The sequence below is a fragment of the Drosophila pseudoobscura genome, chromosome X, assembly GCF_009870125.1.
Source record: "Drosophila pseudoobscura strain MV-25-SWS-2005 chromosome X, UCI_Dpse_MV25, whole genome shotgun sequence".
NCBI lineage: Eukaryota > Metazoa > Arthropoda > Insecta > Diptera > Drosophilidae > Drosophila > Drosophila pseudoobscura.
Genome location: NC_046683.1, coordinates 2943719 through 2966938, shown reverse-complemented (window position 1 = coordinate 2966938; position 23220 = coordinate 2943719). Strand labels below are relative to the sequence as shown.

General features: G+C 48.2%; 2 protein-coding genes across 9 annotated transcripts in view; both read left to right on the top strand.

Moving 5' to 3' along the window:
* Positions 1-22261, top strand: part of LOC6902245 (palmitoyltransferase ZDHHC9-like) — a 35853-nt gene extending 13592 nt beyond the window's left edge. For 4 of the 8 annotated variants that reach the window (XM_033385490.1, XM_033385491.1, XM_033385492.1 and 1 more), the window contains exons 3-10: positions 6586-6704; positions 6783-6940; positions 7008-7180; positions 7349-7543; positions 8819-9122; positions 13385-13668; positions 14235-14480; positions 18709-19539. In XM_033385490.1, coding sequence (XP_033241381.1) covers positions 6586-6704; positions 6783-6940; positions 7008-7180; positions 7349-7543; positions 8819-9122; positions 13385-13668; positions 14235-14480; positions 18709-19432 — 2203 coding nt within the window. In that variant the 3' untranslated portion in view covers positions 19433-19539. Of the gene's footprint in view, positions 1-6585; positions 6705-6782; positions 6941-7007; positions 7181-7348; positions 7544-8818; positions 9123-13384; positions 13669-14234; positions 14481-15441; positions 15643-18708 lie in introns of those variants that run through there. The other 4 variants (XM_033385497.1, XM_033385494.1, XM_033385496.1 and 1 more) reach the window with 4 other exon arrangements.
* Positions 20097-23078, top strand: LOC117185186 (putative uncharacterized protein DDB_G0268364). Its single transcript, XM_033385498.1, has one exon. It carries the CDS (start codon positions 20125-20127, stop codon positions 20500-20502), a length of 378 nt encoding a protein of 125 aa, XP_033241389.1. The 5' UTR covers positions 20097-20124; the 3' UTR covers positions 20503-23078.
* The last annotated feature ends 142 nt before the right edge of the window (positions 23079-23220 follow it).

Genomic DNA, 23220 nt, shown 5'->3' with positions numbered 1-23220 from the left:
ACAGAAAATTACACTGGGACTTGCAAAATAATAAATACAAATTTGATTTCAAGTTTTACGGTTAATCTTCGGTGATTATATTTATCCATTTTTATAATTATTTGGAAAAAAATAATCAAAAATAATGATTATTTAATAATTTAAAGGTTTTCGATCAAAAATAAATTAAAAATAAAAGCGGAATAAAGGAAGAGTGGTGGGGAGGTGCAAGAAAATGGATATATGTATATTCTGGCCAACTGAGCCAAGGCCAAGCCACATAAAATATATTTCTAAATTGAAATAATAATTATTTCTTTTCATTCGATTTAAATTCAACAAAAAAAAATCATAAAAATACAACAAAAATAATAAAAATATTTGTTTGTGTTTTTTAATTTTATCAACAAAAATACTATATTAAACAAAAGAACACCATAAAAATACAACAGTAAAATAAAAAAAATACACAAAAAAATACCAAAAATATTGTTTGGTAAACTCATCAAATTGTTTTGGTATTTTTATGATTTTTACAGCAAAAAATACTAAAAATCTTTTTTGGTTAGTTTGGTTTTATATGATTTACCAGAAAAAATACCAAATTTATTGTTTGGAAAATTTATGATAAAAATACTACAATTATTGTTTGGTATTTTTATATACATATATAGTATTTTAGATATTTTGTTTGTTCTTATTAGTATTTTATTTTCTTATAAATACTACAGTACTGCAATATATATTCTGGAGCAAAAATAGTAGGATAATTAATATTCGACCTTGAAGGACATGCGATGTTTCATACAAAAGGATATTGAATGCTGGATTCATCGAATGATTCGCTCCTTAGTTCCATGGGTTGGATGGGTATCGTCTAGTCGGACATTGTCGGACGGTGGCTTTCTTTCTTGTTGGGTGTTTTTTTGTTGTTTCTTTTTTTTTGGCCTCGTACTCGAAAGCGGATGACTAATGCCTGCCCGCCTGCCCCTCTCTTTCCACCTCGGTTTCGCTTTGGTTTTCGTTTGTTTTTTCTTCTATTTTTTTTTTGTATTTGCGATAGTAGGATATTTTTATACCCTATGTGCCTGTGTGTGTGTGTGTGTGTGTGTGTGTGTGTGTGTGCGTGGAGAGTAGCGGAACGTGGAGCGTGGAACGTGAAAAGTGGAATATAACTTTGGGACTTCGGCCAATGTGACGACAGCGACGACGCTCTCCGGCCTTCGTCACCATCGGTCACCGCCAGCACTGGCCTACAGGGGATATGTTTTTCGATATTTTTCGATTTGCACTCACCGGAACCACTACACTACCGATGAGATGCTTCGGTGCTTCCTCGCATCGTGGGATCTGCTCCGTATCCAGTCTCAGATCGCAGATATTTTGTGGCAAATTCCCCACATTGGCTGTCCAGTGTAGACCACAATTTTCTCAGCCACGCCTGCCGTCCCACTCCCCCTCCCCCTGCCCCGACGTTATATATATATATATATGAATGTATGTAGTATAGAGCAATCAAATTTGTTGTAGATTTTAATTAATGCAGCTGCCATCGAAAGTGGCAGGCACAGCCACAGTCCCCGTCCCAGCCCCAGACCCCCACACCTTCTGCCTTACTCCCGCGAGCAGTCCGTTTCGAAAGTGTAAGCCATTTTGGCAAGAGATCGAAAGATGGTAGAATAATGGATGGACACAAAATGTAATTCAATCTCGAAAATCCACTTTGGTTTTCCTTTTGTGTCCCCCTCCCATGGACTTGACTCACTTGGAAATGGTCCCTTGCTTGTGTCTGAATCAGCGATCAATGAATCAAGGCAGTTACCGGATGGTAATACTCGTATACCCACTTCCCTCTTATCTCTCTGGGGCCCCTCTTGGCGGATCGAGACGGGCCTATGGCGTTTCTATGGCGAAACGCACTGTACTTGGTGTGTGTGTGTGTGTGTGCTCCATGTCCATGTACAGGTGTCAATGTGGCAAGTCAATTAATCGGCGATTGCAATCTGCTGCCTGTTCTTGCAGGAGACTCCTCCTCCTCTTCCTCCTCCTCCTTCTCCTCCTCCTCCTCCACCTCCTCCTCCTTCCTCAGCTGGCATCTCTTTCTCTCCGGCCATTGCCAACTCTCTCCAACTGGCATTCCATCTTTCTGACACATGCCACAGAGCCAGAAGATGGAATGATGGCATTCCTAGTCCTGGTACAATAAGAGGATGCCTGGAAATGACATTTTGCCGGCGCCATCTGCACCGTGCACCGTGCACCGTCCCCCCTCCTCCTGCTCGAGGGCCCGCTATGCCGTTATGCGGCATAACATAGGAATTCAATTTCCTGCAAGTAAGCTCCTGGTTTCCCCCTGTGCCCCCGCACCACTGGTCGTGGTCTAATGCTCCGGAAATGCTCTTGAAAAATGCTGCACGCAAATGTTCATCGCAATATTCCCTCCGCCCAGCAGGGGCCAGGCAGCACCACCAGACGACCCGCCGAGTTTCCGCCTTTCCACCTTGTCTCTCCCTCTCTCTCTCTCTCTCTGCTGTGGAGGGCGGGGCTAGGTAAGGCTTACATTAAATTCTGGGAAATGTCTCCGTCCGTCCGTCCGTCCGTTCGCTCGAGAAGCAAATGCCAAGCGATTGATATTGATAGGAGCGGAGCACCGGGGCATCCTTGGGCTTCTCTCTTCTGTCTTCACTCTTCAGGACTCAGGACTAAGCGGATGGCCATTTGTTTTCCATTCGATTCGTCTCAATTTGCGATGCCGGGATGCCGAGATTCCGAGATGCCGAGATGCCAGATTAATTGATGTAAGGTCTCCGAATCGGATCCTAACCACATGCTTAATGATATCGGAGCTGGTGCCGAGGGCTCTTCCTGGGGGCTCGAGAGGCGGCTGGGGCCCGTCACTAATTTGATTTTGTCCCCGGACCGGCAGTAGTTTCAGGGGGGGCGGGGATCCAGTGAGGGGCGGAGGCTGGGGCGCTGTCGGAGCTGAAATTGAAATGAATTATATTTGTAATAGAAAAGAAAAACTGGGTAAATCCTTCAGGCAACGCACGGCTCGAGCTTCTTCGCCTCGTCCCCCATTCCTTGGGGCTGGGGCTGGGGCCAGTGGAGAGGAGTATATTGTTTTCGCTGACACGTTTACTTCCTTTTGGGCATCCTTGGGGCTATTGCCGAGCACTCACTGTGTGTTCAAGCTGTGTGTGTACTAGACATACACTCGGAGAAAACAGTCATGGCAACAGGAAAAACCGGAAAACCATTTCCCCTTGATTTAAATGTAAATTCATTGAAAAGTCTCCATGCCTAATCGAAATATAAAACACTTTTAAATAAATAAAACATATTAGAGTTTTATTTGTATTATAATTAAATATTATTTATATTTAAATTGATTCATAATTTATATATTTAATTGAGTTTTTTTCATAAATGAATGATTTCTGGTGGTGGATCGGGGGAATGTATGCCAGTGCAATTAATACTCCCTTTTCTCTCAGTGTACCGGGGGCTGGTTCCTTAGTCATTTCTGGGTCAACTCTTTCTGTATCTCTCTCTGTCTCTCTCGCGCGCTGTCGTGGGCTTTTTTATGACTTTGCATAAATGTAGAAAAATCTGTTTTGACTCCCAGGATTAGAGCCAGGACTGGGACTGGGACTGGGACTGGGACTGGGATTGGAGGGCTTAGCCACAGACAGATTTTTGCAAAATTAAAATGGAAAGCCAACAAAGCGAATACATGGAGAAATCCCGAGAGCAAAGTATGCGGCACTTACGGAGGGGGGGGGACATACGGTATGTGCATAAATACAGTTGAAATATAATCGGGCATCAGCCTTGAGATTAGAGATCACTCTTCTCTCCCTCTCTCTCTCTCTCTGTCTGTCCCTTATCTCTCCCTCCGAGATGCCCTGGCGATGGGGATGGGGTGTCTGTTGTGCAATTCTAAACACAAAATGGCGTCACCGTCACCCCACTTGGTTATGGCACACACGTCACCCACGCCCCCCAGCCCCCCCCTGCCCCTGCCCCTGCCCATGCATTCCCCTCAATGCAGATTAGAGCGAGGTGGTAGGTAGGTAGGCGGCGCTGTCAATTTGATATTCGATTCCATTCCATTCAATCGAGTCGAAAGTCGAGGCGATTAAACGATTAAAGATTCCTGCACGCCCACGCCCACGCCCATGCCCCCGCCCGCGTCCGCGCCCACGACTCATTAACATTGAGCGACCACCGACCGACTGTAGTTTCAGTTTTAGATTTTGTTTTGTTTGCTTTTCGCAAATTGTGCAATCAAAGTGGTTTTCTTTTTTTTTGTTTGTGTGCAGATGCCCTGCACATTATTGCTATTATTTAATGCTCTTTCGTGAATCCGCTATGAATGATGCAACGAGCGTGGCTGCCGATGCAGATCCCGTGCGAGCAAATCATTTACCCAACGAACCCAAGGGAACGGGAAGGGCTCGCACATTCGGGTTTGATGTTGAGAGCTGTCGGAAGCTCTCGTGTCGGGCATCGTATGATTCCGTTCCTAGCGAATGGTGGGATGGGGGGGTGGGGAATGTGACGAGACAAACACTAAGGAAACGGATTAATGCCTGCAAACTGTTGTGCCGGACAGTGCCTCCCCAGTGCACTTCTAATAATCTCGTAGAGTACTGCAATACTCGTTGACAATCTTATCTATTTCGGCATGCTCGATGCTGCCCAAGAACTCGCTTCCGAGTCTTCCACTGCACAGGCATGTCCCTCTCTCGCCTCTCCTACCTGTCTGCCCTCTCTTTCTGGTGTGGGAGCGGGAGTGGGGGGGCTATAGAGCGATTAACATAAATCCCTGGCACGTGCCTTGAGGGGCAGCGCAGTCAGTCGGCGGGGCAGCGGCAGTGGCAGCGGCAGCGGCAGCGGCAGCGGCAGCCTCAGTTTCATTCCAGTTTATTTGCATTCGAAAAGTTATATGCAAATCAGAAACGGGGGGTGGGGGGGGGGGGGGGGGGGGGAGGAGTAAGTGGAGAAAGAACAAACGACAGGGAGATGCTTTTTCGCTGTTGTTTCGTTACATTTGTTAACGGTAAACAAAATGCGATAAGAATGCAGAAATAAATCAAAAACAGAAGCAGTTTCCCAAAAGAAAGCTCAGAGGGAGGGCCAGAGGCAGAGAAGGCGATGGCGATGGCGATAGTGAGGTGTGAAGTTCCCCCCCTGCTCTCCCCCATCTCCTTTCTCGACCTGCACTTGAAAGCTTTTCCAATTGCCTTCCGCCTGCCGCCTGCCAGCACGGACTAAGTGAGAAAATAATAATAAAATGCCAGGGAGAAAGCCTTCGCTCCAAATACCCTTGCAACATCTCCTGGGGGGAAAGAGTTACTCGTTTTATCCCGTGAGCAGAAAATACAGCCAAAAGGTTTTCCCTCCTTAACGCTGCAATGAATTGAGTCTGATCTTGAACCTGCTCGAACCTGTCGGCCGGCCCCCCTGCGTTCGATCGATCTGCTCAGACCTGTTCAAACATGTTCCGCAACATTGTTCGTGCCTGTGCCTGTGCCGTTTACTGGTTCGTCGTTTGACCACACATACATGCGTGCTGCACATGTATGTGACTTTGTGTGTGAGACGCAACGAAAAGAGCTTCACGAGAGCTTTCGGCTTGCAGTACAATTGAGCTTCCTATGGCGCTTGATGCTGCTCTGCTGATCGGAGGACTCTAAGAAAATGTTGCAAAACGGACAGCCGGCGGCCATCGCTACTGGCAATGACGACGATGATGATGATGATGATGTGGTGTCTGAAACCATTGCAACTTTTCCTGCGGTATGGCTTTGTGAATGCCCTAAGAGGGTGATAAGAAGCAGAGGAGAAGAGTGACGGGGAGGGAGAGCAATCCGTAATGCAGTGAGAATGCCGGAAAAAAGTAATACATTCACCTTAAGTAACCCGTAACCCGTAAGCCGTAAGCCGTAAACCGAAACCCGCAACCCGCAACCGTACAAAAGTTCCGGACATCATTGCAAATGCATCTGTCGAGGGGTGTGGCGAGAGGCGGGGCGGGGCGGGGGGAAGAGCGAAGACAGACGGAAATGGAAATGGGCTAAAGGACACGTGTTTCGTGTCGGCTGGCAGCATTTCAGTGGCCTGCGGTTGCTCGGCTTGACTCAGATGCAGGATGCAGGATGCGGAAGGCGGGTTGTCGGTCCGCGGGCTTGGCAGTGGGCCAAGTGGGGGGAGCAGGGGGAGTGCAGTGGAGTTCCGGTTCAGTAGTCTCTAAAGTGATTGCGGCTGCTGGTGGCCAGTTCCCACAGAGATGGCCCTGCCTGTAGTTGTTTGACTCTATTTAATGGTCAATAATGTGGATTCTGCTTCTGCTTCTGGGCCTAATCACAGAACGCCTCCCCCACCCACCAAGGCCCAATGTTTGCTGTTGAACTAGGGGCCCCCTTCCTCCCTTCCTCCCCTCCGAATGCTGTCTGCCGGGGTTATGCACGAGAGAGTAGCCGCCTGTGAGCCTGTAACAGTTTTGAACGATTACGTACTACAGATAGAACACAGTACAGACCTATGTTCCACCCTTTGAGCAGCCGAATAAACCTAAACCTCTGCTTTGTGTGTTTTTCGCAGCTGCCAGTACTACGTGAAGAGCCATCCATGGGTGCTGGCCTACCAGGGCGTGATCACATTCTTCGTGCTGGCCAACTTCACGCTGGCGACGTTCATGGACCCGGGCATTATACCCAAAGGTATGTAGCGAGGGCTAAACGAGGGCCGAGCGAGGGCCAGCGCCAGTCCGCACAGCCTAAACTTCGACTGTATTCTAGCCTCACCCGACGAAGACTGCGAGGAGGAGCTGCGCGCCCCGCTCTACAAGAATGCTGAGATCAACGGCATCACCGTCAAGATGAAATGGTGCGTCACCTGCAAGTTCTACCGCCCGCCCCGCTGCTCCCACTGTTCCGTATGCAATCACTGCATAGAGGTGAGTCCCATCTGCCATCCCCTCCCGCCTTACAGGTACTGATACTGAGATCTCGATTTCGTTTCAGACCTTCGACCATCATTGCCCGTGGGTCAACAACTGCATCGGCCGGAGGAACTATAGGTTCTTTTTCTTCTTCCTCGTCTCCCTCTCCATACACATGCTGAGCATATTCTCGCTGTGCCTGGTCTATGTGCTCAAGATAATGCCCCACATCAAGGACACGGCGCCAATTGTAGCGTATCCTTTACCAAAACAAACACAACATCACTTACATATGTTATATATACATATGTATATAGCTTTAGGCAGAGATTTCTGTCCCCCGCTCTCCCTCTCTCTCTCTGTCTCTGTCTTGGTTTAACCCTTAACCCTTTTGCGATTGGCGATTTGCGATCTCTTCCACAGCATGATACTGATGGGCCTTGTTACCATACTGGCCATACCCATATTCGGCCTGACCGGCTTCCACATGGTGCTGGTGTCACGGGGTCGCACCACCAACGAGCAGGTCACGGGCAAGTTCAAGGGCGGCTACAATCCGTTCTCGCGCGGCTGCTGGCACAACTGCTGCTACACACAGTTCGGACCGCAGTATCCAAGGTGAGTGGAGGCCACCTACATGTGTACATGCCCCATACATTCCCTCCCAGAGCAGGTGCTGGTGTATTTGGGGCATGGCCTGACATGGCCCGACATGGCTCGACATGGATGCTTTCCGCCTGTTGCAGGCGGTGGCGGTGGCTGGGCGGGCTTTGTGGGGCGTTCGAGATGATATCGATTTGTGATTGTTAAATTTAATTGCTCAACTCTTGAATGGGAGACACTTGTCTCTCCGGCGCATTGCTAATTGGTAGCCAGCAACGTCAATCATGCCATAGCCTGCCATAATCGAATGCCGTGTGCAACTACGATGCAGCCGCCCGCCGCCCTCCGCCCGCCCACACACACAACAGAGGCCAGAGAATCTAGAATGTTGCAAGTCGTTCGACAATTCATACACAATTTATTCAAATCGTTAGATTTAACTTGTCAAACTGTCTATTGTGTAGACTGTCCGTCCTCTAAATTGCACTCGAATCATCCGACGTTGTTGTTGCTGCTGCTGCTTAAGTAGCAATCAAATGCTAAACTGTACAGTTTATTTGGGAGCTTAAATTACGATCTTAGTATACATTTGTACATGTGTATGTCAGAAGGCGACGGGGGCGTAGGGAGAGCAGAGCAACAGCACGAGAGAACCGGCAGAGAAGCAGGTGGACAGCACAACTATGTAGATCAACAGTAGATTAACAGCAAACAAGCAGCAGCAGCAACAGAGAAGCAGATTAACAGCAGTAGCAGCAGAACAATGCAGATTAACAGCAGGGTAGCAGGTTAAAAGGAGTAACAGCAACAACAGCAAACAAGCAGCAGCAGCAACAGCAGAGAATCAGCAACGCAGAAGTATGTTAACAGCAGTAGCAACAGAACTATGTAGATTAACAGCAGAGAAGCAGCAATAGCCACAGAGAATCAGGTTAACAGGAGTAACAGCAGAACTATGTAGATCAACAGCAGTTTAACAGCAACAATAGCAAACAAGCAGTAGCAACAAAAGAGAAGCATCAGCGGATAAGTATGTTAACAGCAGAGAGCCAGCAACAGAAACAGCGAACTATGTAGATTAACAGCTCCAGTAGAGAAGCAGCGTTGCAACAGCAGAAAAGAAGAGCAGCCCTGCTGGCAAACAGCAGAGATAAAGCCGCCGTTTGAATTGTTTTGATACATCTTACACTTGCCCAATTCAATATTATCAATAAACATGTAATCAAAAAATATATTACAGGCATCTAATACTCTCTCTCTCTCTCTCTCTCTGTCTGTTCCTTTTGACAGCTTACTCAACCCAAAGAAGTACGAATCGAGGCGATCGCAGACCCAGAACCAGGCCATTAGCACGATATGCAACGATCGGACCAACCAACAGAACAATTCCAGCGGTGCCGGTGGCAACGGGACTGCTGCTGCTGTCGGCAGTGGCGGCGGTGCCGGGGGCGGTATTCGTGGTACGGCGGTGCAGTATTCGCCCCGCTCCTACTACGAGTCGAGTCGGGAGAAGCGTGGAATTCAGGTAAAGACTTATATGGCCGAGGGCAATGGTTATAATCAACGGTCGGGCAGCACAACGCTTTACAGTAAGGTGGGTAAAAAAAAAACAATTTTTGCAACAAAACAAACAACCAAAAAAACTTCGAAACAACTCATTCAAAAGAGCGAGCAAAACAAATGCAAAGCCAAAAAAAAAAACCAACAAAAAAAGAACAAATTCAGATTCCCATTACATATATCTATGTATCCTATATCTATTGTATCTAACTAATATACCCAATATACCCTATATATATATACCCTATAGTTCTCCAGATGGCGACAGCAATCGCTCTCTCGCGCTCTATCGCTATATCGCTCTCTCTGTCTTACTGCCAGTTTTTCGTGGCTAGTGCGGGCATTGCTGGCGCCACCTGTTGTTTGTTGTTTGGATTAGCTAATGTTGTTGTAATCGTAATTGGTGTTACTTTTTATATATCCATATTTTTCCCATTTAAACCGTAACTGTAAACGTTAACTGTTGTTTGTTTCTGTTTCTGTTTTTTTGTTTCCGTTACTTTGTTTTTCCTTCTTTTTTGTTTTGTTTTTCTCTCGCTTTGAGCGCGCTCTCTTTTTCTCTCTGTCTCTCTGTTTTTTTTTCCTCTTCTGTCTCTTTCTTTTGCTCTCCTTCTGTTGCTATAGTCCCCAGCCCACCCCAGCCCCCACTCTGCTTAATGATTTTAATAATTTATAAATGCCAAATCGTAGAAAAAGAGTGCACCAGACAGGCTCTGATTTCCACTTTCCACTTTTGCCTCCGACCTCAACCCAAGGGAGCCAGCCGGAAGGCCATTCTGTGGGCTCACAGCTGTTTCTCCTTCGATAACCTTAAACGGGTGATAATCAATCTAAAGAAAATAAAAAACCACCATAAAGTCGCATCAGTCGATCGCATCGTCAAGCCCGAAGGGTATTATGGACTTAAAGGCTATTAAATTCGGCTTCTCATCTGAGATATCACCTCAAGATAGCGAAACCATTGGGGAGTCTATCCCCTCTAGATTCTGTGCTGGGAAGCAGGCAACATCAGAGCACATCCTATGAGTGCTCACAGGACTTGGTCTCAGCGTAAAGGGAGGGACCCCACACTGTCCGGTCCGCCAAGCCAAGGAGAAGAGTCTTCTAATGGGCGAGAACTCACAGTAGACACTGAGGTGTGGTGTGGGACCACTAGATCCCCTTCTGGCGGAGGGACCTCAAAGTGAATCCATATTCAATCGCCAAGGGCGGTCCTGATCCCCCCATCAGGATAGAAATAGTACTCACAGCACTCTCGGGATATACTGGGACTGTCCGTCCGCCTAAGAGATGCTTCACTGTACCACAGACATGAAAATAGAGTGCCCCACGTGTCGTGCCACCAGTCCCAGCTGGCATTCATCCTTCAACCTGCGCCTCCTCCTCCCCTTTCCCCCCTTTCCCACCCCTACCCACTCTGGCCTTCAAACATATAATTGTTGTTTTGTTTTCTTTTTGGCTGCTGCACTGCACTTACGGCCGTATTTTCTTTTCTGTTTCGCTGCTTTTTCGCTTTTCCTTCTGCTTTTGGGGTAGAAAGAAAGTTGTAGCCTGTCCTCCTGCTGCTGCTGCTTACCCGCTTTCCCTCCGCTCTCTCCATCATCCCGCTGCCTCTCCACCGGGGGAGGCTGGGCGGACGATTAGTTAGCTAATGCCACACCCCCCTTTCAGGACCCCCCCCACCCCACCCAATGACTCGCACACAAACACACGCACACCCCAGCTCTCTCTCTTAATCTCTTTCTCTACTTTCTTCTCCTTCATCTGCCCCTGCCTCTGCCTCTGCTAATGCTATCTTGGCTATCTTTGTGGCAAAAACATATCCCCCCTCCCCCTATACATATGTACCATAAATCTGTAAAATACCTCAATAGTATATATCCTCCATTCACTAGTTTTTAGATTATTTTTCCTTCGCCTAACACAAATGCCTACTATTTTTTGGGGTTTATTGGAAATGCACTTCTGCGTCCGTCTGCGATTTCTTAGGACTCAAGGATTAGCGAATCTCAAGGGGAATTCGTTATACGGGAAAATTCGTATCATCAGCCAACATTTTTGCGGAATAAAGAGCGTTCCCATGGATGAATCTTCTGATTTAATTATTATAAAACTCAAAAAACATACGTCTATTTGATTTCTGATAAGAACAAAGTCACCTAATAAAGCCCATCCATAAAAAGCACAGCACATCCCATATTAATCCAAGAAAATCCAAGAAAGAAGGCTAAAAGCCAGTTCTGGTAGAGAACTTTAACTAAACATATTTGAGATAAGTTTACGCGAAAATACAATGACAAAAGGCTGCACGTTAAGGGGACATTCGTCTTGGAGGCGCCTCACCAATGAGGCGGAATAGGAAGGAAAGGCAGGTGAAGTTGGTGTCGCCTCCTGAGGCATCTGCGGAGGCGACCATTGGTTCGTCACTAGCGGATTTTATGTGTGCGAGCAATCTGTTAGGGTCTACTTGAAGACCCAGCCATATGTGCGTTTCACAACACTGAACTTTCATAAACCCTACGAACGATCCATCCGATAGACTGTAATTACCTCGCGGTGAAAGTTTTCTTCTGGGTCTCGGGGGATCTTTCATCGGACTGCCGACAAGACCCGACAAGGCGCAGTCTTAGGGTTTAGTTTTGCACCACCACCACCACCACCTCCCCACCCACATTCCCCGCCCTTTCCCCACTTTGCATGCATGCGGATGGAGCTGTTGAGTTGCCCTGCCCTTCCCTGCCCGTATATACCCGTATTCCCGTATTTTTTGCATTGCGATATACACCTAAATATTTAGTTGACCCGCTTCCTTCCGTTTTGGGCATCTTAACCCGTTTCTGTTTCTGTTTCCGTTTCCGTTTCGTGTTCTACTAGTAGGGCGGCCCGCTCTGGCCCGCTCCAGAAGTGTCGTGTGTTACATCAGTACTACCACATACGTATATATAGAACCATATAGCATACATACTTATATCGAAAAGAATTGGTCGAAACTCGAAAACTTGAAAACTCAAAAAGAAAGCAAAAGAAAACCAAAAAAACAAAGAACAAAGAACAAAACTCTACACTTACTGCAAGCACCGATAAAGGTAAAAACTATCTAAAACCAAAACCAAAAACAAAACAAAAATTCTAATTGTATTCTAATTTGTATCTTTTTGATTCCTGATTGATTGACCCTTGACCTTGACCATGACTTCCCCCCGAGAAATATTGATTTCAATTTCTTTTCTATTCCTCTTATGATTTCCCTTCAAATACAATAATTTTTCAAAATTCGGTAGTCTTCCCCGTCCTTTGCACTCCCTATCTTTATCTCTCTCCCTCTCCCTCTCTCTCTCTCTGTCTCCACACTACACTAGCAATTCGAAACGGTAAAAAGAGCACGAAACAAATATCTTGCAGATATATGTATATTCGAAAGCATGCGATGCCTATCCTTGACCTTGTCTGCCCTTCTCTGTCCGTCGTGATCCCTGATCAGTGATGGATTCCTTGCGATTTGATAGTTCATCCATTATGATCAGTGATACCTTTTCTTGATTTACGATACAATGCTCTTAATGGCCTATACCGATAGCTGACAAATCGAGAAGAAGCTGAACAAAATCAATTTAAATAACAATGAAATAATAAGGAATAGTACTTCCCTCCACCATGATGCCTGATCCTGGTCCTGGCGCGCCCTTTGATTCGTGATTCGTGATCAGTTTTCCAACAGAAAGTTACTCAAGTTTCGGGTAGAAAAAGTATATCCTGTCCTTACAGTATTCTGCCAGGGAATCCGCAAGGACTTCGTCCTTTTTCTGGATTTCCCCTTTGACTCTTTTCGCTTTGCAGTGCTTTTTTCGGAGACTGTTCCTCTTTTCCCCCCCGTCCTTCGGCCTCTCTCCAGTGTTTTTTTTTTTTTTTTTTTTTTTGGGGCCTTGGACACCTCCTGCTGACCCCTTCCGGCGGGAATTCCACACACACACACACACCGACACAACCCCCATTTCCCCCCTCATTTCCACATTTTGTGTACAATTTTGTATGTTTTCCTTGTATCTCTATCTCTCTCTCTCTCTTTGTCTCCATCTTTTTCATCTTTTCCTTCATTTCCGTTGAAATCTTCTACGTCTGTTTCTCCTATCTATATCTATCTATCGTTTCTATCCGTTTTTTATTATTTGTTTTCTAAAACGAACGCAACTTAATGTAGGCCTAAGTCTGTGTCGATCTCTGCTGCTCCCTGTCGCCTATCGGCTGTCAATCGATAACTAATCCCCGACTCTGCGATAATCGCTTGCCCATCCACAGCTATCGCCGGGACGAGAGTGCTCCGACACGGACCTGGAGCCGCCACCCGCCTCACAGAGCCAAGACTGCGAGCCGACGCCGCCGCTGCAGCGACACAACTCGAGCAACTTCTACCTGCCGCAGGTGAGCGACGGCGGCGGGGGCGGCGGCGGTGGCCTCAACGGCAGCATCGCCACGGGCATGCCCAACTCCCAGAGCACGGCCGGAGGCGGCGGCGGAGGAGGCGACTCGCCCCGCCACATGCGTCTCTACCATCCGCGCCACAGTCCGCATGCGCGGCCCAGGTGAGTTCCTCAGTCTTAAGGTGTTCAACGCACATCTCCTTCTCTCCCAGTGTGGCTTAGCGTGCTTGATCATGTGGGAGAGAGGGAGAGTCAATGGGTTGAACCACTTGAACCTCTACCTAGTGCAGAATGAGTTTGAAGATCGCTTCTTTGAGTGATAAATAGATACATATGTACATATGGGCATTTCCATTCTGGCTCAGATCGGATCATTTTTATAGCCACAAGGAACAAAAGAAATCCCTTCCACGCTCTTACTCATTCTCTCCATCTCTCTCACACACACTCTTCCTCGTGCAATGTGCGCGATCTGTCGGAGGAGAGCGAACATTGCCAGGGCAACAAAAATTGAAAAGAAACACACAGATCAAATCTAATACACCCTCCGAGAATCTCCCAAACGGTTCGACAGATACAAAATATAAAATCGAGTGACTGAGTGACGGGTATAAAGTAGAGCCGCGGCCCTTGCTTTCAGTACCCTCGCGCCCTGCTCTCTTTACATTACTTTCTGTGTTATTGGGGGCCACGACTGATCTGTACTTTTCTTGTTGTTGCTTCTGCAGGGGTCTGGATCCGCAGCGCGGCTATACGAGCGACGCCCTATCGCCGGATCATCCCGGCGGCGTTGGCTACGGCGTCAGTGTCCAGCAGCAACAGGCTATAGCGGCGGCGGCCGCTGCGGCTGCGGTGGCGGCGGCAGCAGCACAAAATCAACGCAGTGGGACGACCACCGCCACACCCACCATGCAGCAACGAATTAAGCCGCTGGGCGTGGCAACGCCCCTGGTGATGGCGAGTCCAGTGCGAAGGTGAGTCTCACTCAGTCTCTCTCTCTCTTTCCAGTTCTCTCCATTCCCCCCTCTCGCTCCTCATGGTACTCTCCACTCTCAGCCAGTGCGCTCCCTTGCTCTCCTTCTCAAAGCTGCTGCTACTGTTGTTGTTCTTGTTTTTGTTGTAAGCTCTCTTAATCGCTTAAATCCGATCTATGTTCGTGTGCGTGTCTGTGTTGTCGTTGCCGCTGATCGATCGCCGTTTACCGTTTGCTCTGCTCCTGCACTGCTTCCAGTACGCGACAAAAGCAGCCAGCTATGAAACCCAATCGCACTTGGCCTCTCTCGCTCTCTCGTTGGTATGAATTCACGCTACCGCCCGCCCGCTCACGTTTTTCTGTAGTTTCGCTAAAGTTTTAATAGTTTTCTTTTTTTTCGTTCGTCTTCTCTGCGCTCCGCTCCGCTCTCCTCTGCTTTCCCGAAAGAAACCTATCGCTTTCTGTCTGCCCTGCGGAATATAAATATTCCTCCAGTCTTTTGTAGTTTTAAACACATTTAAAGTATTTAATGGTAAAGATAATGGAATTAGTCCCTATTTGGGACGGCATATCCATGTGGAATACTATCGAATGACTTCTGTACAGCCTTGCCGTCGGCACAGATAGAAGCGAGATGGCTATACTCCGGTCTACTCCCCTCCACTCCCCTCCCCTCACTTTCGGCTGGGACATGGCCGCAACAGAGAGGGCCATCGGTTCAACGACCCCTGCTTTTGTATGCCTCCTTTTTCCTCCCTTGTGTGCTGGCATTCTCATTCTCATTTGCTTCCCCCTTCAACCCCTCACCCACCCCCGTTTCACATTTTATATCATGATTTTTCTGTGTGCACCTTTCCTTACCTTAAACTAATTATTTTTCCAACTTTTTCTTTTCCGTTTTCTTATTTTTGTTCGTTTTCTCTTAATGTGTTGTAATGTGCATATACTGTCTGTGTGCGAAGTCATTACTCAAATTCTGAGAACAGTACTAATTCCTAAGCTTTAGCTTAATGAGAGCCGAAACCGCGATAAAACCAACCAAACAACCAACCAACCAACAACAAACCAACCGACAACAAACCAATCAAAGAAACAAATGCAATAAATCTAATATTATGAAAACTAAGTCAATAAAAAGATAAGTAAAACCGAACCCCCCGCAAGGATCAAATGAGTATCGTTAAGTGAAAGTGAAACAACGGCAGAGGGAACCAGAACCAGCCACAGAACCCTTAAGAACCGGAACCAACTCAATTCGAGTTCCACCCAGAGCCTTGTTTCGCATAGCTCCTACACACACACACACACACACACACACTAAGCCACAAGCCGTCTTCGTTTTCGTCGTCGTCGTCGTCTCTCTCTCTCTCTCTCTTTCTATCGCTCTTCCAACTATTTGTGCAACCATCAACACGAGCCACGTGCTGCACCCTGTATAAACCTTCTACTGCTACACTCCTTGTGCCCCATGCCACGCACCACGTACCACGTGCCACGTGCCACTTGCTGCACCTTCTACTGCTACACTCCCTGTGCCGCGCGTGAGGTGAGTTTGATTTTCTTTCTTCTTACATTCTTTCTTTCTTTCTGTTCTGTTCTGTTCTGTTTCGTTTGTGTGCATTTTCGTTGATTCTTCAACACTGTCAGAGTTTCTTTATTCTGTTATTCTGTTTGCGTTCGCCTCTTACCCTCAGCCATTCATAATACCCACCACCCACATCCCAGGGGTAGACATCTCATCCTTGTGATTCCCGGCAAACGGGGAACCTGGACGCAGGTTCCTGCGTGCATCCTGGGCACGGCAGGACTCTTGTGCTCCAAGCTACAAAATCTTGATCGATCCGAATCGAATCGTCTCGGCTTTCTCGTTACTGTACATCGAATCGCTCGCCCAAACCGGACCGAACGAAGCAGGTCTCGCCATTTTTACTGTGTCAGATCTGAAAATTTCGGTTCTTTCTTCACGCTCACTCTTCTGGCTGGCATGTTTCGAGTCAGTACAGGTTTTCGGTGATTCGCTGTGCTCCGAATCTGATCGAAAGCATTCAAGAGGCACGAGTGCAGCTGTGGTTTCATGCAGGGCCCTTACTCTTCGATGCCTAATCCCTAATGCCGGCGTATACATTCGTCTCCTACCCACTCCCCTCTTGTCTTTTGCTTTGCTCCCAGTGGGGCACTATCCTGTTTTTGGGACGATCCAAGTGGTCGGAGAGTCAGTCCGAAGCCCCAAGTGTCATTCGAACAGATTTCATTGGGGCTATTTTACACAGTTTTCAAAACAGAACGGATCTCAGAATCGAGCTCTCCCTAGACTGCAAAACAAAATTTCCAGTTTTTCCAATTTTCCAATTTACCTTTGGCTTCTCCCAATTTTCCCGGCCGCAATACCCGTTTGACAAAGTTTTCCGCGCAAATCGAACAATCGTGCAGCCTTGACTCCTGACTCCACCCCCACCTTACACACCGCGATCAGGAATGGACTCCATCCATAACACACTCAACAGCTCCGCGATGGGCGGCGAGCAGCGATCGAGCAGCGCGTTCGACAGCCGGCGCCAGCAGACCCGCCTCAGGACCCTGCGACTGCTGAACAGGGCCGGCTTTGTCCGCCGTCGCTCCCCCGTCGGCTGCAACGGAGCGCGCCTGGCCGGGGGCGGCCTTGGGACGAGTGACTTTGAGGTGGCCGGGGGCGGCGACAACGGGGTCGAGCCGGACCAGGGGTCCTCGGTGTTCAGTGACGCCATGGACAGACCTCGTGCCAGGTGGATGCGGAGTGCCACGACTGCAGGGGCATCGAAGGACCTCGCACAGGCGCCCTACGCTAGGGGCAGCTGGAGGCCAAGGAAGCGAGAAGAAGCGACAGGGCCAGAACAGGAGAACGGAGAATCGTACGACGGCAGCGACAGGAGGGATCCGGGCGCTGGACGTGAAGCGCGGCCCGAGCTCATGCTCGCGAGGGAGGGCTTTCCCTCGTCCAAGATGGACTACGTCACGCTGATCGGCTTCGTACTGGGCTACCTGGCCTCGAACATCCTGTTCCTGCTGTGCTGGTACTTCAGCTGGCTCAAGGAGAAGGTGGGGCGCATCCGCAGGCGCCTGCTGGGCCACGAAAACCTGTGGGAGTTCTTCGACTTCGAGGACAACTCGCGCTACTCCACGCAGACCAAGCTCGTCCTGGCGCCCCTCATCCTCTTCTGCATCCTGCTCTACGGCCTGGTCAACATAATGCACATCGTGATCAAGCTGGTGCGCTCCGATGTGCCGCGCACCGTGCTGGACTTTGTGCAGGCCGTGGCCGAAAGCGGCCTCCAGGGCACCATTGCCGGCATCAGGGCCGGCAGCGAGCGCTTCGTCTAGAAGCAGCAGGACGAAGAGAGGACCGACCCACAGACCAGTTCCAAGTATGCCCACCATCTGTTCCACTGTTCCACTCGCTCTCACTCTCGTCCATGTGTGGGCTGTGGTTCATCGCGGACAACTCCAGCGGAAGTCCTCTCGCTGTTCATTCACTAATCCAACACCCAACCATAACCGCGGGGCGGGGGTCACTGGGTCACCGAATGGTTCACCGATTGCCGACATTTTACATGTGTAACTGTAACTGTAACTTTAACTGTAACTGTAACTGTAGCTGTAATATTAAAAGAAAAAAACAATACTGAACCGCATAAAGATTACCATTTGCCGTGTTTATCGATTAACCAGCGATTAACCTATCGATCGTACTTTTCGAGAGCTTAAAACTGTTCCTCCGATAAAGTCTTGTATTTAAATGGAGTGGATTGATTGAACAACATAGATCTACATGGGATCGAAGGATCGTCATGGGTCCGGTCCGTACTGTACTTGTGCGGTCTGTCATCTGTTCTCATCTCTAGTTCTCAGACGCGTAACTGTACCTGTTACTAACTGTAATTGTAACAGCAACTGTGAATCATATCGCATCGAATCGAATCGAATATAATGTTCTGTTTAACCTTCTTAACGATCGCTGCCACGCCCTCACACATACACACACACACACCCATCGCTACACACACACACACACACATCCGAGCAGATGACTCCATGCATTATGTATATGTACATATGTCGACTGCCCATCGCTGCCATCGATCGATCTGTTCGTCTTCTAACAGTCGGTCCAACGTGGCGTTCTGCGCGCCCAGTCGCATGTCGCATGTCCAGTTGTGGTCCCATGGCTAACTCTCGCTCCATCCCTCCCCCAGATCCAACCCGGGCACGCCCACGCAGCCGCGACGGCCCGACTTCATTGGCCTGAATGCCCAGGCCGCGGCAGTGGCGGCCCAACAGCAGCAGCAGCAGCAACAGGCAGCAGCGGCGGCTGCAGCGGCAGCCTACTACGAGTACACCAGTGGCCTGCCGCCCCAGCATCCCCAGGCGCCGACCATCCTGCAGCAGCAGCAACAGCTCCTGCTCCAGCAGCAACGCGTCCTCATGCAGCATCAACAGCAGCAGCAGCAGCAGCAAGGTGAGTACTGCCTGTCGCCTCAATTCAGAAGGAGGAACACACGCACTAACACTCTCTACTTGCAGCGTTGCAGCAGCAGCAGCAGCAGCAACAGCAGGCGGCTTCTCATGCGGCACATCCGCAGCACTCAGCATTGGCCCAGGCCGCCTACGGGGGCAGTCCGCAGCGTCGCTTCCTCTCCGAGGGGGAGCTGGTGCGCCAGGGCCAGAGCGGCAACGAGCTGTCCTACGCCCGCTCCAACAACACGGTGGATAACATACGCGAGCTGGCCGGAAGCCCCCAGCGCGGTGTCTACATGTGGAAGGACACCTCACCAGGTTTCAGTACCAACAGCACCGGCGGGCCCATCGGACAGCAGCAGCAACAGCAGCAGGCCGCGGTCAGCGGGATTGGCAGCATTGCTGGCGCGCTGCCGAGCAGCGGCAGTTCGTCCGGGGTGGTGCCACACGCCCAGTACATAACCGCTGGAGGAGGGACGCATCCCCTAATTATGACGCACTCGCGCCTGCAGGACTACGCGGTCCAGCAGCAGCAGCAACAACAGCAGCAGCAGCAACAGCAGCAACACCAGCAGGCGGCTGTGGCGGCGGCGGCAGCAGCTGCCTCATATCATCGCTCGAACCCCACGAGTCCCACGACCATGCCGCAGGCCTCCACAACCCAGACGGGCTACGTGCTGCGCTACGGTGGAGCCGCCGGAGGGAGCAGCGGCAGCATTGCCAGCGTGTCGGCCAGTGGACCCTCAATCGGCGGCGCAGGCGGGGGCGGTGGGTACCAGCCAGCACTCCGCGGAGGCGTAGCCGTCTTCCCGCCCAATCCGATGGTCGGCGTCAATGTGAGCAGTGCCGCGGGCACCCTGCAGACGCAGCCCTCGCCACAAATCAAGCGCAAGCAGACCCCGACACGACCCATGAGCTTTGTGCGCGCCCTCGAGATGACCGACTCCATGGAGATGCAGTCCCTCGAGCACCAGCAGCAGCACAACAACGGCGGCCTGCCCAGCGGTGTGGCGGCGGCCGCCGGCGCGACTCAGCCGCAGAGCAATGCGCATCTCATGCAGAATGCCTCCAACTCGGGGACGCCCGATCGGGCCAGCATCTACGACATGAACTACGAGATCTCCGTATAACCCGTGGTTGTGCCCGTTCTCCTAATGCCACCCGCCTCCAAAAGCAGTAGCCACCCAGGCCCAGGCCTTGGTCCTGCCCCGGCAGCAGCCACAGTCCAAACATCTATAGCCATAGCCACAGCCACAGCCGCAGCCACAGCCACAGCCACAGCTCCCAGCAACCAGCCGTTCTTCTGCCAACATCAGAAGCAGCAGCAGCCGCAGATTCAGCTTCAGCATCAGCATCAGCAATTGCTGGAGCCGGCGGCCTATGCCTCGGTCCCAGTGCTGCCTGTAAAGCAGCAGGGCAACGGCTTGGCCAGCTACCAGCCGCAGTCGCAGCAGCAACAGCAGCCACTTCACAGCCAGAACCACCAGAACCCTCAAATGCCGAACAAACGCAAATTTTCGACCTTCTTTTAAGTTGGTCAACGAGCCCAGTTTTTTTTTATTTTTTGTTTTTTTTTTGTTTTTTTTTTTAATCGTATAATTGTATATATCTTGTTATATACTTACTTATGTACATATATATACCAGACATGTGTGTGTGTGTGTATATGGACCGCTTGCGTACTGCTGTTGTAGCTGTAACTTTTATTATTACTATTATTACGTAATTGTATGCTTTGTTTTTATGATTACTCATTTTTACAATGTTTCACCATTTTAATATTTATGATTTTCATCCTTAAGCATTTATATGGTCAATATAATATGAATTCAGCGAGAAACCTAACTCAAAAACGAAGAGAAAGCTAAAACAAATGCTAAAATTGAGATACCTTGTGAATGTGCGTGCGTTTCATAGCTGTAGGAGTGAATAGAAGGAGGATCTTGAGCCTGAAGCAGAGCCTGACTTCTGTGAGCTGTCCTTGGTCTGCTCTGCCATATGGTTGTGTAGCGCACTGTATATACCCACCCACCCGTTCGATGGTATGCCGCTGTAAAATCTACATAAATACATGGATAGTATCGTACAGGCAATCAACTTGAAAGTCGCCAAAAAGAAGAGCAGGAAAAACCAGTGCACGTATATTTAAGGCAGTGTCTTTAGTAAATTTAGTCTATGTGCTATACATATATATATATGCCATTTAATGTATATAGGAGGAGTGGCGAGGAGAGGAGAGAGAGAGTCTATGTGTAATGTGCTATGATAGACAGATATTTGCTTTGCACCGAGAGAGAGCGTCTTCTATATGTCTATACCATATCCGTGTATCCGAATGAGAAGCTGCTTCAAAGGGCGTCACATGTATAGGAAAGGAACTGATTTATTTGGCCCAGCAACAGCCCCCTCCAAGTCACCATTCAATACCTGACTAAACTTAGTACGATAGCTACTGTTCGTTCGATAGAGATCCATTCGACGACCAACTGATTAGTCGATTAGTCGATTCGTTGATTCATTTTCATTCAACTTCCATTCATACGTAACTTTATTTATTAAATACTTGATGTTCGATTTTAGAATTGCCTTCAACCTTTGTGTGTACTTTATTAGTTGTGGTTTCTATGTTTCTAAGTTTTATTTACGGTTCGACAAGGCAACGCCCGACAAAACGCAATCCGATAGCTTTATAGGTATATTTATGGCTTATGGCAATCCACACAGAGTTGAAAAGCAATCTTTGAGCTTCCCTACAGCCCTGAAACGCACTGTATATGTTAGTATGGGGACAGCCAACGCGCAGTAGAAACTTCTCTGTTATAATTTTGTTTTTACATTTAAGAAAACCCGAATCCGGCACCGCAATGGTCCGTGTAACATTAATGTCGTCCAATTCAAATAAGTTTTGATTTTCGTGTACATATGTATGTGTATATCCGTGTAGGTGTATGTGTATGGGGTATATGAGAGTCTAGTGTGTGGTGTAATGCGTACCAGTATGTGCTATGTGCTGTGTGCTGTGTGCTGTGTATATGGGGTTTCTCTGGCGCAGCTTGCGGCACTGTCCTCGTACGAGGAGATACGTATGTACATACATGCTTCTTATATATACATAGAGTTAAACTTTGTTGTTATGTTTTTAAGATAACTTAGCTTTTATACCGGTCTGTGTGTAGATAATTACATCTGTACGTATTGTATGTCCCGTCTGTGTCTGATCGATCCGGATCTACCCAGTAATTTTTGTTCCGTTTATGCTTTGCCTTCATTTGTTGTCCAGAAAGAGAAGGGAAAAGCGAACATTTCTAGAAATTTTAATAACGTTCGACGAGCACACACACACACCACACCTGATCGAAGGGGCTATATCTACGACTATATGTGTTTGTATTCCGTTTGATTACTGCGTCGTCTGGCGAAAGATACATATACACATATATAGTATATATATATATAGATAGATGTTTAAGGAAACATCCTCGACCCAGCCCCACACCCCTGCCCCGTGCCCCGTGACCCTGCCACTCACATTTAGAACATGAGAATTTGCAAGGAACAAATCTTGTATAGACTATATAAAGGATCAAGAGTATATATAGCTATATATACCATATTTTTAAGCGTTTTTGCTAACACATTAATTCATGAATTTGCAACAATATTTAATATTCATACAGAAATGCATATACCATCAAAAAACCAGACAAAAACAAACGAAAAAAATATTTAAGTAATGTAAAATGTAACAACAACAAACCGAAGCGGAGGACGAAATTGTTTTAGATTTTTATACCAAATTTTATTGATGCGAAAACCACGAATTGTTTAATTTTTGTACTCCTGGCCCCTGCCCCAGCCCCAACCCTCTCTTCTTGCCCCGGCCCGCCAAGCTATTAGGAAAAAAATATAGAGAGAAAGAGAGCAAATCAAGTCCCCGTCCAGGACGGAGCAGATCCTGGACACCGACGGGAACTCACGAGCTCTAAATTGAATTTTTTTTTTTTTTTTGTATTCAATACTTATGTAATTTGTAAATGATATGACAAGTAATCAAATAGCAAACATAAACAGCAAGGCAATTAATAAATAATACAAATAATAATGCAAATGGGATGGCGTGAATTTGTTTTTCCCTTCATTTTGCACTGCCTCAAGCGCTCGCAGGCAACACTCTTTTTGCACGCTTGAAGTTGTAATCGAAACGAGATTTACACTTGAAGCCCTTCCGGGATCTTCGCTTTTGCACGGAC

Excerpts from the sequence above, each read along its gene's own strand:
- LOC117185186 (XM_033385498.1), top strand. The coding sequence starts at position 20,125 with ATGCCACCCGCCTCCAAAAGCAGTAGCCACCCAGGCCCAGGCCTTGGT.